Source organism: Tachysurus fulvidraco, chromosome 9 (assembly GCF_022655615.1).
Source record: "Tachysurus fulvidraco isolate hzauxx_2018 chromosome 9, HZAU_PFXX_2.0, whole genome shotgun sequence".
In the NCBI taxonomy this organism is placed as follows: Eukaryota; Metazoa; Chordata; class Actinopteri; order Siluriformes; family Bagridae; genus Tachysurus; species Tachysurus fulvidraco.
The window spans coordinates 18,370,895-18,384,623 of record NC_062526.1 but is presented as its reverse complement, the minus strand read 5'-3'; the positions used below and the strand labels follow the sequence as shown (position 1 = coordinate 18,384,623).

The following is a 13,729-nucleotide window of genomic DNA, read 5'->3' as shown; positions in this document are numbered from 1 at the left end:
GTGGATCGAGGTGTTTGTGTGTGTCTCTGTGTGTGTGTGTGTGTGTGTGTGTGTGTGTGTGTGTGTGTGTGTGTGTGTGTGCGTGTGTTTGTGTTCCTCCGTTTTGCTCCAGAAACATCAGAGTTCAAACCTCAAAGTTTATCATGATACACAAGGAGAGAGAGAGAGACAGGATTAAAATGTGTGCATGATCAATCATTTCTGACATCATCTCAGTCTGTCTGCCTGTCTTTCTCTCCATCTCTCTCCAGTGTTCTCTCTCCTTCTCCCTCTGACTTTCTTTCTTTTTTCCCCTCTCTCACTCTCTCACTCTCTCTCTCTCTCTCTCTCTCTCTCTCTCTCTCTCCCTCTCTCTCTCTCTCTCGTTCTGTTTGTGGTTGTGTTCACGGGTGTAGAGTTAAAGGTCAGGGAGATTAACAGGTTTTATTTCAGCGAATAAGAGATTAACAAAACAGAGATGTGATAAACGGCCTGCAGACTACAGTTACTCCACCTGTGTGTGTGTGTGTTGTAGTGAGGTAGTGATGCATACTGCATGCAGGGTTACTGGTGGTCATGTGCTCAGATGAGAAGTTTTCATGTGAAATGAAAGATGTCCTGCTGATATGTGCAGTGAGAGGACATGGTCTGATCAACACCACGCTTCATCACACTCAGATGTAGATTAGATTCCTGATCAGAACTGGGGGAGAGAGATGACATGAATCAGAAGCCCAGAGCTCCAGGTTGTTTTGAGGGATTAGTTCTTCTCACATGTTCTCCTCAGCAGATGAGCTGACCCGGGTGGATCGTGTCAGTGTGTCACAGTACTTGTGCCTGTCGTGTGCTGATGCTGGGAAAGGGTTCTGAGGATTACTGATAGATGAAAGCACATTCTGTACACGAGAGCAGCTCGAACACGGCAAAGAAGGAATTCATGTATAAGCCCCGACTCCAAAGGATGACATGGAGTCTGATGTGTGTGGAGTGATCACATGATGTGTGTGGTGTGTGCGGATGATGTGTATGATTACATGGTATGTGGCATGGGTGATGTGTATGTGATGACGTGATGGTGTGTGTGTGTGTGTGAGATGACATGGTGTATGTAATGTCTGTGATATGGTGTGATGACATGGTGTGTGTAATGTTTGTGATATGGTGTGTGATGACATGGTGTGTGTAATGTTTGATGTGGTGTGTGATGACATGGTGTGTGTAATGTCTGTGATGTGGTGTGTGATGACATGGTGTGTGTAATGTCTGTGATGTGGTGTGTGATGACATGGTGTGTGTAATGTCTGTGATGTGGTGTGTGATGACATGGTGTGTGTAATGTCTATGATGTGGTGTGTGATGACATGATTGTGATATGGTGTGTGATGACATGGTGTGTGTAATGTCTGTGATATGGTGTGATGACATGGTGTGTGTAATGTCTGTGATATGGTGTGTGATGACATGGTGTATGTAATGTCTGTGATATGGTGTGTGTAATGTTGTGATGTGGTGTGTGATGACATGGTGTGTGTAATGTTTGTGATATGGTGTGTGATGACATGGTGTGTGTAATGTCTGTGATGTGTGTGATGACATGGTGTGTGTAATGTCTGTGATGTGGTGTGTGATGACATGATTGTGATATGGTGTGTGATGACATGGTGTGTGTAATGTCTGTGATATGGTGTGATGACATGGTGTGTGTAATGTCTGTGATGTGTGTGATGACATGGTGTGTGTAATGTCTGTGATGTGGTGTGTGATGACATGGTGTGTGTAATGTCTGTGATATGGTGTGTGATGACATGGTGTATGTAATGTCTGTGATGTGGTGTGTGATGACATGGTGTTTGTAATGTCTGTGATATGGTGTGTGATGACATGGTGTATGTAATGTCTGTGATATGGTGTGTGATGACATGGTGTATGTAATGTTTGTGATGTGGTGTGTGATGACATGGTGTGTGTAATGTCCGTGATATGGTGTGTGATGACATGGTGTGGGTAATGTTTGTGATGTGTGTGATGTAGCAGCAGTATGAAGAGCTTTAGGATCAGTTATCCTTCAACAGGAAAGTGGATAGGTCAAAGTTAACAGTGTTATCTGTCCCATGTGTGTTGTGTTTGGAGTGTGATGTGTGTTGAGTATGTGATGTGTATTTGATGTCATGGTGTGTGTGTGGTGTGTGATGCTGTGGTGTGTGCAATGTGTGTGGTGTATGATGTGTGTGATGCTGTGCTGTGTGTGTGTGTGTTAGAGTAGAATAGCAGCAGCGTGAAGAGCTGTAGTGGGATCAGTTATCAGTTAACATTGAGGTGGAATGGTCAGAGTCAGAGTTATCAGAATGTTATCTGTCCCATGTCACCGCGTCCTGATGTCTATCGTGATTCATCGTCTTTGTGAACGCAGGAGTTTTGGTGAAAGAGGAAGTGGAATTTAGTGAGTGTTTCCTTTCTCACCTCCCACTGTGTGACTAATGTTGCTCGGACCAGATGAGTCACGAACACAGCAACTTCAAAAGAATAATCCTGCTCAGTTCTGCTTTATTGTGTGTGTGTGTGTGTGTGTGTGTGTGTTATTTCGCGCTCGAGGGATGATGACCAAGAACAGAAGTTAACAATGGGAAATGAAATTTTTTTTGCAATGCTGAGATTATCTCTGACTCACATGCCATAGCGCTATATCTGTGTGTGTGTGCATGTGTGTGCATGTGTGTGCATGTGTGTGCATGTGTGTGCGTGTGTGTGCGTGTGTGTGCATGCGTGTGTTTTAGTTGTAGTATGTTCTGGCATTGTCTAAGCCTAACATGTAGTGTTCTAGTACAGTCTTAACTTGAAGTCTATGTTTGGAGCTCTGCTGTTCTCAGATCAGTTCAGTTGTGGTTTCAACAGTCAGTGAGTTCAGATGAAGTTCTCATGTTCTAGAATAACTTCAGTTGGAGCTTAAAATAAATCCAGAGTTTTGAAAGAGAAGATGATGTTGCTTTGTGTGTGCGTGTGTGCACGCGTGTGTGTGTGTGTGTGTGTGTGTGTGTGTGTGTGTGGTCACTCAGCATTTTCTGGAACTTCTGTAAGGGGAAATGGAAGCGATTCTAGCATTAATGTTCTGCTCTGTGTCACACCGCAATTATCTCTGTTCCTATTTTTCACTTCTATTCAGCAGTGTTAATTAAAATAATTGAGCAGTATTTATTACAGTAATTGAGCAGTATTTATTACAGTAATTGAGCAGTATTTATTACAATAATTCAGCAGTGATTATGACAGTACTTCAGCAGCGTTTATTATAGATATTCATCAGTGTGTTTGACAGTAATTCAGCAGTATTTGGCAGTAACGCCATGGTGTTTATTACAATAATTCTGTGGTGTTTATTACAGTAATTCAACCGTGTGCTTGACAGTAAATCAGCAGTGTTTATTACAATAATTCTGTGGTGTTTATTACAATTATTTAGTGCTGTTTATTACAGTAATTCAACCGTGTGCTTCACAGTAAATCAGCAGTGTTAATTACAATAATTCAGCAGTGTTTATTATAGTACTTCATCAGTGTTTGACAGTAATTCAGTGGTGTTTATTACAGTAATGCTGTGGTGTTTATTACAGTAATTCTGTGGTGTTTATTACAATAATTCAGTGCTGTTTATTACAGTAATTCAACCGTGTGCTTGACAGTAAATCAGCAGTGTTAATGTCAGTAATTCAGCAGTGGTGTTGTAGTAATTCAGCAGTGTTTATTGCAGTTAGTCAGCAGTGTTTATTACAATCATTCAGTTCATCATTTTTAGAGATAGAAGGGCTGTGTATCCTGAATCCCACAAGACTACTACCCAGACAGTGAAGCACGGTGGTGGGAGCATCGTGACCTGGAGCTGCTTGTATCTAACCCTAACCCTAACACCAGTCAGACACATGAACAGACAGATGACCCAGAACACGTTGAAGGAAGCTCTCACATGGCTGAGTCACAGGCTCCTGACTCCAATCCCACCAAACACTTCTGATTAGAGGTCCAGGCTGAAATGACCCACAGATAAAGTGGTCACTGTGGTGTCTTCTGTTCAAATTCATCAATCCAAAGCCACTGATGAATGTGTGTGTGTTTTCCAGAGATCCAGTCCGAGGCTTAAAGCCCGCTGCTCTGACATACTAGAGATCCGACGCTGTACTCGACTAGAGATGCCTGAGAACATCAACACATTCGTATTAAAGGTAACACACATACGCACACCAACACACAAAAGATCAAATATTTCAGCTGTTCTGTTAACATCTCTCTCTCTCTCTCTCTCTCTCTCTCTCTCTCTCTCTCTCTCTCTCTCTCTCTCTCTCACTCTCTCAGGTTAATAACAGTCTCAGGAGTTTTATATTTGAGGCTGATGATGAGCAGCAGTTAAATTCCTGGACTTCAGAGCTCAGAGGCTGTATCAGCACCAGGTCAGGCTCTCTCTTTCTCTCTCTGTGTGTGTGTGTGTGTGTGTGTGTGTGTGTGTGTGTGTGTGTGTGTGTGTGTGTGTGTGTGTGTGTGTGTGTGTGTGTGTGTGTGTGTGAAAGAGGAAGTGAGTGGGTTTTCTCAGTAGGGAAATCTCAGGACCTTTTGCATTTCTGCAGATGTCTAGAATTCTGAGAAACATCTTTACAAATAAACACACACACACACACACACACACACACACACACGTGCAGTCAGTCATATGCTGATAATCAGTTGTATAATACACTGTGGCGTTCAACAGGCAGTTTTCATTTACTGGAAATCTGTCAATATGCATAAAACACACACTGCTGTCATTAACACACACACACACTGCTGCTTTAAAATACACACACACTACATTGCTGTGTTTAACATACACACCGGTGTCATTAACACAGACACACAAACACACTGCTGTTATTAACACACACAAACACACAGACACAAACACACTGCTGTTATTACACACACTTCTGCTATTAACAGATACACACACTGCTGTTATTAACACACCCACACACACTGCTGCTATTAACACACCCACACACACTGCTGCTATTACACACTCACTGCTGCTATTACACACACACACTGCTGTTATTAATACACACACTGCTGCTATTAACATATACACACAGTGCAGTTATTAACACACACTGCTGTTATTAATACACACTGCTGCTTTTAACACATACACACACATTGCTGTTATTAACACACACACACACACACACACATTATTATGAGCTCATGAAGAAAAAGTGTTCCTGTTATTCTGAGAATTTCAAGATCTCGACACACATCTCCCCTGTCTCACCCTCAGTCTGTCTTGCTCTTTCTGTCTCATTCTATCTGTCTTACTTTCTTGTCATAATCTGTCTCTCACTCTATCTGTTTTACTTCATTTGTGTCTGTTTCACTGTTGGTCTGTCACACTCTTATCTGCTGGTCTCATGTTTGTTTTATCTGTCTTACTCTCTGTCTGACTCTTTTTCCCAGACTGTCCCTTTGTCCGTCTGTCTTTAGCTGTCTTTCTTACTCTCCCTGTCTTTTTCTCACTCTGTATGTCCATCATGATTGCGGCCTTTCTCTCTTTATATTAGTCTGTTAGTCTCACCCTCTATCTGTCTCACTGTCTATCTGTCCCTCTGTATCAATTTCTAGTATGTGTGTAGGAGAGAGAAAGAAAGACACAGACAGAGAGACAGACAGAGAGACAGACAGAGAGACAGACAGAGAGACAGACAGAGAGACAGACAGAGAGAGAGACATACAATAACATTTTGCTTTTCCAAGAATCACAAGACGCACTTCCTGACTCGACCCAAACGCCTTTGTGCTCTGCAACTTCCTCTATAGCCAGGACACACACATACACACACACTTTCTCTCAACCTCCCTCTCTCTCTCTCTCTCTCTCTCTCTCTCTCTCTCTCTCTCTCTCTCTCTCTCTCTCTCTCTCTCTCTCAATGCTCAATGTCACTTTTTCTTTTCACCCATTTTTTTATTTTTGTTTGTGCACATCCGTAAGCTTTCAGTTTAATGTTGTGTGTGTGTGTGTGTGTGTGTGTGTGTGTGTGTGTGTGTGTGTGTGTGTGTGTGTGTGTGTGTGTGTGTGTGCAGGGCGGACATTGTGGATGCAGAGCTGCTCTGTTTTCCTGTTGCTGATCCTGTAGCAGCAGTAAGGAGGGGGAGCACCGAGTCTGGCAGCCCTGGTGAGAGACACACACACTATACACACATACTATCACACTCACATACACACACTACACTACACACACCCACTCTACACTACACACACTATACACACATACTATCACACTCACATGCACACACTACACTACACACACCCACTCTACACTACACACACTATACACACATACTATCACACTCACATGCACACACTACACTACACACACCCACTCTACACTACACACACTATACACACATACTATCACACTCACATACACACACTACACTACACTACACACACCCACTCTACACTACACACACACTATACACACATACTATCACACTCACATACACACACTACACTACACACACCCACTCTACACTACACACACTATACACACATACTATCACACTCACATGCACACACTACACTACACACACCCACTCTACACTACACACACTATACACACATACTATCACACTCACATACACACACTACACTACACTACACACACCCACTCTACACTACACACACACTATACACACATACTATCACACTCACATACACACACTACACTACACACACCCACTCTACACTACACACACTATACACACATACTATCACACTCACATGCACACACTAAACAACACACCCACTCTACACTACACACATACTATCACACTCATCCACACACTAGACTACACACACCCACTCTACACTACACACACTATACACATACTATCACCCACACTACATTATGCACACATACTATCACACTCACACACACACACACTCTACACTACACACCCACTATACACCTACTGTCACACTCACACACACTACTCACACACTCATGCTACAATACAAACACACACTATGCACAAATACAATCACACTCACACACATACTATAACATACACACTACACTACACACACATGCTACACTACACACACTATACACGCATACTGTCACCCACACTACACATCCACTCTACACTACACACACACTATACACACAAAATGTTACACTTACACGCTACACTACACACACACTACACCCACATACTATCACACTCACACATGCTACACTACACTACACACACATGCTACATTACACACTACTCTACACACACATACTGTCACACACTCACACACACTACACAAAGCACATATTGTCACACACACGTGATACACTACACAACTTATACACACATGCTATCACACTCACACACACACATCACACTCACTACACTACACTACACACACACTCGACCTGAGCTTCACTGAGCACCACACACAGTGCTTCATCCCTGACTCATGGACTGAAGTGTCTGTGTGATAGTGTGGATAAAAAAACTTTGACTGTCCTCTAGGTTCTCCTACTTTCACACTGCCGGAGCAGGTGCACCACAAGACGGATCACTTCCTGTCCTCTTTTCCATGGTTCCACGGGCCTATCTCCCGTGTGCGTGCTGCCTACCTGGTGCAGTACGCAGGGGTCAGAGGTCACGGCAACTTCCTAGTCAGACAGAGTGAGACACGAAGGGGTGACTACGTTCTGACATTCAACTACCAGGGACGAGCCAAGGTAATGTTCATCATCATCACGTTCATCATCATCATCATTCTGTGTGCTCTTACAAAATACATTTGTTTGTAATATTTATTTCTCTCTTTCTCTCTCTCTCTGTCCCTGTCTGTCAGCACCTACGTCTGTCTCTCACTGAGTGGGGTCAGTGTCGGGTACAGCATCTGCGTTTCTCCTCCGTTGTTGACATGCTGTCTCACTTCCGTGTCTGTCCAATCCCACTGGAGTGTGGAGCAGCGTGTGATGTCCTGTTGGCCAATTACGTGCTAGCCACACCCACCAGCTCAGGTTGGAGCAATATGTGAATAGTTGGAAATCATGTCATTTTACAGATGAATTTCAAATTCTGATGCACTTTTAAAGACTCTCACACCCACACACACATAATGAAACTATTTATTCTACATTTTTTTCTTATATTTTCTTTTGCATTGTATTGTTAATGTTGTAAATGTTTATGAGGAGAATTGCTAATAACAATATGTGTATCTGTGTGTGTGTGTGTGTGTTTTCTCCAGCTTTATGTTCCTCTGTGGCTTCTCCAGTGTTGGTTCCGTTCTCTCGCTGTAGCTCAGAGCCTAGCCTGGCTCACTGGGGCCTTGAAGCATCTGCCCCCATCGCCCCGCCCCTCGGAGCTTCGTCCGGTCCCGTCCTCCCTCCACACGGCTCTCTGGGACCCACCTCTGACCCCACCAGCATCCGCCGCAGTGAGTCGGTGGGCCGCAGGACTCTCCTCCGCCACCCGAACCCCCTCCCTCCTCTCCTGCACACCCGGGACTCCGAATACGAGCTGGAGCCGCTGGACAGGGGGCGCAAGAGAGCCATTGACAACCAATACATGTTCTTCTGAACAAAAGTATCGGACAGCTTTCTGGATGGAGACGTTTATCAGGTGGCACCAGAGCACTCTGAACCTTGTGGCGCAAGCAGGTCAGGATGAAGGAGAGGAACTTGGGCAATATCCCATTCCTCTGAAAGCACTTCCCCTAGTGCCTTTACTCTTGGATGTGTGTTAAAGCCATTGACTAACGAGGGGAAGATCAGCAGATCTGCAGGATACACTCCCTGCAGGCCAGTCGTACAAGCTCATGGCACAGATCACACGAGTGTGTGTGTGTGTGTATGTAGACAGAGAGGACGCACACCTCACACTCCGCAGAGACGCCTGACAATCATTTCTTCTTTAAATGTACTTTAAAGATTTATTTTACTATTAAGTGTTAATGTGTGTGCGTTCGTGCGTGTGCACGCACACGTGTGTTTGCGTGCGTGTTGGGAAGTTTCCAGAACATCCTCAGCAATACATGCTGGTTCATTCAGCACGGCACAAAAAAGCGGTGTTTGATTAGCCCAACCCTACTGGGACAGTGTTACTTTATTTAAGCCAATTTATATTCTTTATGTGTTTTGTCTGTGTTTTATTGTTTTATATAATTCCCACTTTTTCAGATTCAGACTGAGCACTTCCTGTTGAGACAGTCAGCTTTCACTTAGGATGAGCTGCCAGCACACAAGCACCAAAGTTTGTGAAGTTTAGAACAAGCTCCCATTCAAAAACAGTCCCAGAATATAATAAAGCTGCAGGCTTGAGACTTTGCTGTGCTAATCTCGTCCTGAGTGGAAGCATAGATGCCTGGTTTAAAGAAATCTGAAATAAATTCATGATCCATGTTTGATATAAAAGTCCAGGCTGAAGTGCGGCTCTCCTCGTTCTAGTGGTGCGTGTGTGTGTGTGTGTGTGTGTGTGTGTGTGTGTGGATGTGAGAGCTTCATGGAGACGTCACTGTGAGACAGGACTGGTGTCTCCGTGAGCAATAATAAATCTCCTCACAAGTGCCTCCGTCCCCTCAGGACAGGGATCAGGGACGAGTTGTGATGAGAACACCAACTCCATGATCCTGACAGTAAGATTTCAGATGAACACGTGACATTTCACACACAGAGACGTTTGTGTTAATCCTGGATTCAGATTATTTTAGCTGCACACATGAGATGAACGTAAGTTTGCTGTTTACGCCGGCTTCTCAAACGTCTCTGATGTGCAGGCAGTTGTCCAGGAAGCTGGTGCAGGTGTTACTGAACTACTCTGCCACCTAGTGGATAAAGTTTTACTCCTCTGAAAGCACATGAGACCTGCAGACACATGACTGTGTGAACAATAGCAGCTCACGCAGCAGCTGTGTGTGTGCTCACCTACACGTCATGTAGTGCAGCTGAAGCATGTTTGCATTCTACTGGTACAGGAAGTGAAATTTGATCAATTAAACCCCAAGACTCTTTATTTTACTTTTTATACCTATACCTATATATATAAATAAATAAATAAATATATATATATATATATATATATATATATATATATAGATATATATATATATATATATATATATATATAATAAATTTATTACTTTCTCTATCAGCAAGTGGCAGAACCTTTAAAGTAAAATCTTCTGCAAATGTTTTAGGTTTTTTTTTTTTTTGGTAATTTGTGTATTTATTCCTCCAACACTTGTGGGATTACTGACAGAATATCTCACAGTATAAAGGAGTATCAGTAAGTTTATCTGGAGTAACAGTACTGAACTGCTGTAACTGTATTAGGAGAAAACGTAAACTATGCCACACCAGTAGGGGCAGTGTGCAGAGGACGGAGATTTATTGCTAATGGAATGTCGTCTGAAAAATACAAAACTCGCGTGCCTTGACAACATTCATGTGCCTTAACAGAATTCAGCCAAAGATGCTTGAGTTTCCCTTAAAAACTGAAAAACACTGCTGTTGCTTTCCACTGATACACACGCATGCACACACAATAGAACATAGAGCTATTGGCTTAGCTACTATTTTTATTTTACTCTTTACTATTTTTCTACATAGTGAAGCTTACTTTGTGCAATTGTTTAGAAATTAACTGACTAAATGTAGTATTGTTTAAAAATATTTGGAAATGTATTTATTAGCATTAAGAATTAGCGAAGCACTAAATTTTGTAAGCATGTCTGACTCACCGAGTGTCAGATCATGTCAGATTGTCTCCATGGTGAATGTCTAGATGCTAAACTTTAGACAGCTTTTGCTTGTTCCAGTGAAAAAGAAGGTCCAGAGAGAAGCCAGACGTTTATCTGTGCTGCCTCTCACAACCTCCTCACACGCCACAATGGTTTCAGCTAATCAGCTCAGCACAAGGAAAGCAACGGTATCTCGTATCTTCTGCGTTTCTCAGCCTGCTGTAATCACCTGTTATGCCTTGCATGATCACATCGGTGCAGTCAGTCTGCTCTGTCAGGATGCCGTTCGCTCACACACTGAAGTGAAAGTGATGGAAGCAGCAAGGATTCACTACCTCACGCTGCACCGAGGACTGGCTGAGGTTCACCTCCTACACTCAGGAGTTCTCATGCTGCTTCAATCCTTTCAATCCTTTACACCAGCATATTCACTCCTCACCAACATTCCAGAAGATTGCCCTGCAGACCAGTCCGCTCCGGTCGGAGGTTCTGTCCTTTGTGTTTGGGGTAATTCCTTTACCAGATCAGGTTCCACAGTGTGTGTGATTAATTTGCTCACCGGCTGCAGCGTCTGTCCACTGTCTTCTTTCAGTCTCATTTACTTAACAGACAATGAAGAGTGACTCTGAACCATTCTGACTGTCTCGTGTCTCTAAAGCGAGTGGACAGACAGACGAAGCACACCATGACCTGCTCTTCCTATCATCTGGTATTGGATCAGTGATGGAGAGAGATGTGTGACAGACCATCCTCTTCCACGCTGGTGACATTCTGACCTGCACTTCATGTTTCCTGCAGAACCTCCCCAGCATTTTAACAGTCCTCAGCATATGAATGTAGATCCTTCAGATTAGCTGTAACCAGCTCTTTATTCTCATTGTAGTTTATACTTATTTTATAAGGATTTTCTGTTACTCTCCATATAACAAGATACAAATTAAATTATATCCACTGTATGTGTCACACTGTCTTTATCCCTCCCTCTCTCTCTCTCTCTCTCTCTCTCTCTCTCTCTCTCTCTCTCTCTCTCTCTCTCTAGAAAAAAACAAATAAAATGAATGTTAAAATCTTTTTAAGACCCGCATGCCTGAGTCTTCTTGTTATAGATAGACATTGATGTTATAGATGGCGAATCAGACCCTGAGAAGTGAGAGAGAGCCTCAGGATCAAACTCCAGAGGATTAGTGTTTCTTAGGATTGAGGAGAAACAAAGCGTGCCAGGTCGAGGTCTGAGTCACGTCACACATTTCAGCTCAAGGTTTAGATGAGGTGGAAACCTGCTATCTGTCAGCTGTATAAACAACAGGACGTTCCAGGATCTTTTTCTCAACCAAGCTTTGGTTTACTTAGAGTTGCGCTTGGGATCATTGTCTTGCTGGAAAGTCCAATGATCACCAAGGTTTAAATTGTCAACAGAAGGCATCAAGTTCGTATTTATGGCCTGGTATGTCTGGGAATCCATGAACAAGCCTTTCACACATCAGACATACTGCTGGTCCATATGTCCAAACAGTTCCAGTTTGGATTCAGTCTCACAAAACTCTGTAGTCTTATCAAAATTCCTCCTATAGTCTACAAGATGTTCCTTGTGGTCAAGAGCAGATTGTGTCTTGGAGTCTGTCCATGAAGTTCTTGTTTATTCAGTGCATATCTTATAGGCCACTGAAGTACTTGTACCACCCTTAATAAGGTCATCCTGTTGGTGACTAGCAGTCAGACAGGGTTTTTTCTTAGTTGTCCTGACTTGGTTAGAATGGGCCCTTGGTGACATTTTGGGCTTTCTTCCACAGCCAGGCAGGTTTGCAGCTGTTCCATAAGTTTTATACTTCCTTAGAAATGCTGAATGTGAAATTTTTTGGAGGTTTTATACCCAAGGCCCTTCAGGTGTGATGAAATAATGTCCTCTCACAGCTTTTGTGAGAGCTCCTTTGTCTTTCTTATGATTGTAACATACCTCAAATTCCTGAAATACTTGAACTAGCACTTTTTTCTGTTTGTTTTATGTGTATATTTAAAATAATAAAAATGATATGTTAACAAAATATCCTGTTACACACAAATACTACATGCATTTAGTGTTGATTTTATGCATCACTCTATTTATACAGAAGTCATCATCCAAAGCAGAATCTTGCTCTTTGAAAAAACTTGAATTGATGAATTTTTAGGGTGGTTGAAAATTCATGATTTGCAACTAAATGAACTGCACTAATATTTCTGAATAGACCGATTTATTGAAGTGATACAGTGTGAACAGTTACTCCTCCATACCAGTAATTGTTGTGACGAAAACACTTTACGTCTTGGCGTCATGGCGTCACGCAAAACACGGAAATGAGCCCTGTTCGTTGTAATTTGGTGGTTAAAATGGCTGAGTAGTGAAGGAACTCCGGGTTTCAATAAATAAAAAATAAATTGACAGTTAATTTTTAAAAGGCAGTGAAGGAACAGGGCTGTGTAGCGGTGTAATCGTGTTGAGGGTGTTTTTACACAGCGGGGACGCCGCACCGGATCACTATGTCCCTGTTCCAGTCGGCTCTGGGCTTTCTGGCCGGTACCGGTTCCGCCGCCGCCAGCCGAGACCAGCACGACTTCGTGGGTCAGGTGGTGGAACTCGGAGACACCAAACTCCGTATCAAGAGGGTCATAGCTGAGGGTGAGGAGTTTTATCCGTGTGTTATGTTGGGGTTTAGTCTGAATAGTCAGCTAGACTTATTAACGCTAATGCTCGGGCTAATGCTAACTCTAGTTTAACCGGTTAGCTGCTCCAAACCAGCACGACTCATATTTCTTTATTAACATTGGACAGTCTAAATGATTGGACACTGACGACTCGATTAAAATTCTCAATTAGTGTTCCCTAACGTGAGGTAAAGGGTGAACTTGCTTATGTTTGCTAACTTGTGGAGCTATTTGCTAACCCTGCTAGTGTGATGACGCGGTTAATGAGTCACCTGATACCTGGCCGCACGCTAATGATGC

The 13,729-nt window shown here is 42.9% G+C and overlaps 2 protein-coding genes across 6 annotated transcripts in view; both read left to right on the top strand.

Annotated features, from left to right (window-relative positions):
* The window catches only part of sh2b3 (SH2B adaptor protein 3), a 31,009-nt gene extending 19,233 nt beyond the window's left edge, over positions 1–11,776 (top strand). For all 3 annotated transcript variants that reach the window (XM_027168180.2, XM_027168181.2, XM_047818265.1), the window contains 6 exons: positions 4,092–4,193; positions 4,324–4,418; positions 6,082–6,173; positions 7,525–7,739; positions 7,856–8,027; positions 8,258–11,776. In XM_027168180.2, coding sequence (XP_027023981.1) covers positions 4,092–4,193; positions 4,324–4,418; positions 6,082–6,173; positions 7,525–7,739; positions 7,856–8,027; positions 8,258–8,589 — 1,008 coding nt within the window. In that variant the 3' untranslated portion in view covers positions 8,590–11,776. The remainder of the gene's footprint in view (positions 1–4,091; positions 4,194–4,323; positions 4,419–6,081; positions 6,174–7,524; positions 7,740–7,855; positions 8,028–8,257) is intronic.
* Positions 11,777–13,023: 1,247 nt separating this feature from the next.
* Positions 13,024–13,729, top strand: part of gak (cyclin G associated kinase) — a 20,870-nt gene continuing 20,164 nt past the window's right edge. Inside the window, exon 1 of one of the 3 annotated variants that reach the window (XM_027168178.2) lies at positions 13,024–13,403. In XM_027168178.2, the coding sequence (XP_027023979.2) occupies positions 13,265–13,403 (139 nt within the window). In that variant the 5' untranslated portion in view covers positions 13,024–13,264. The remainder of the gene's footprint in view (positions 13,404–13,729) is intronic. The other 2 variants (XM_027168176.2, XM_027168177.2) reach the window with 2 other exon arrangements.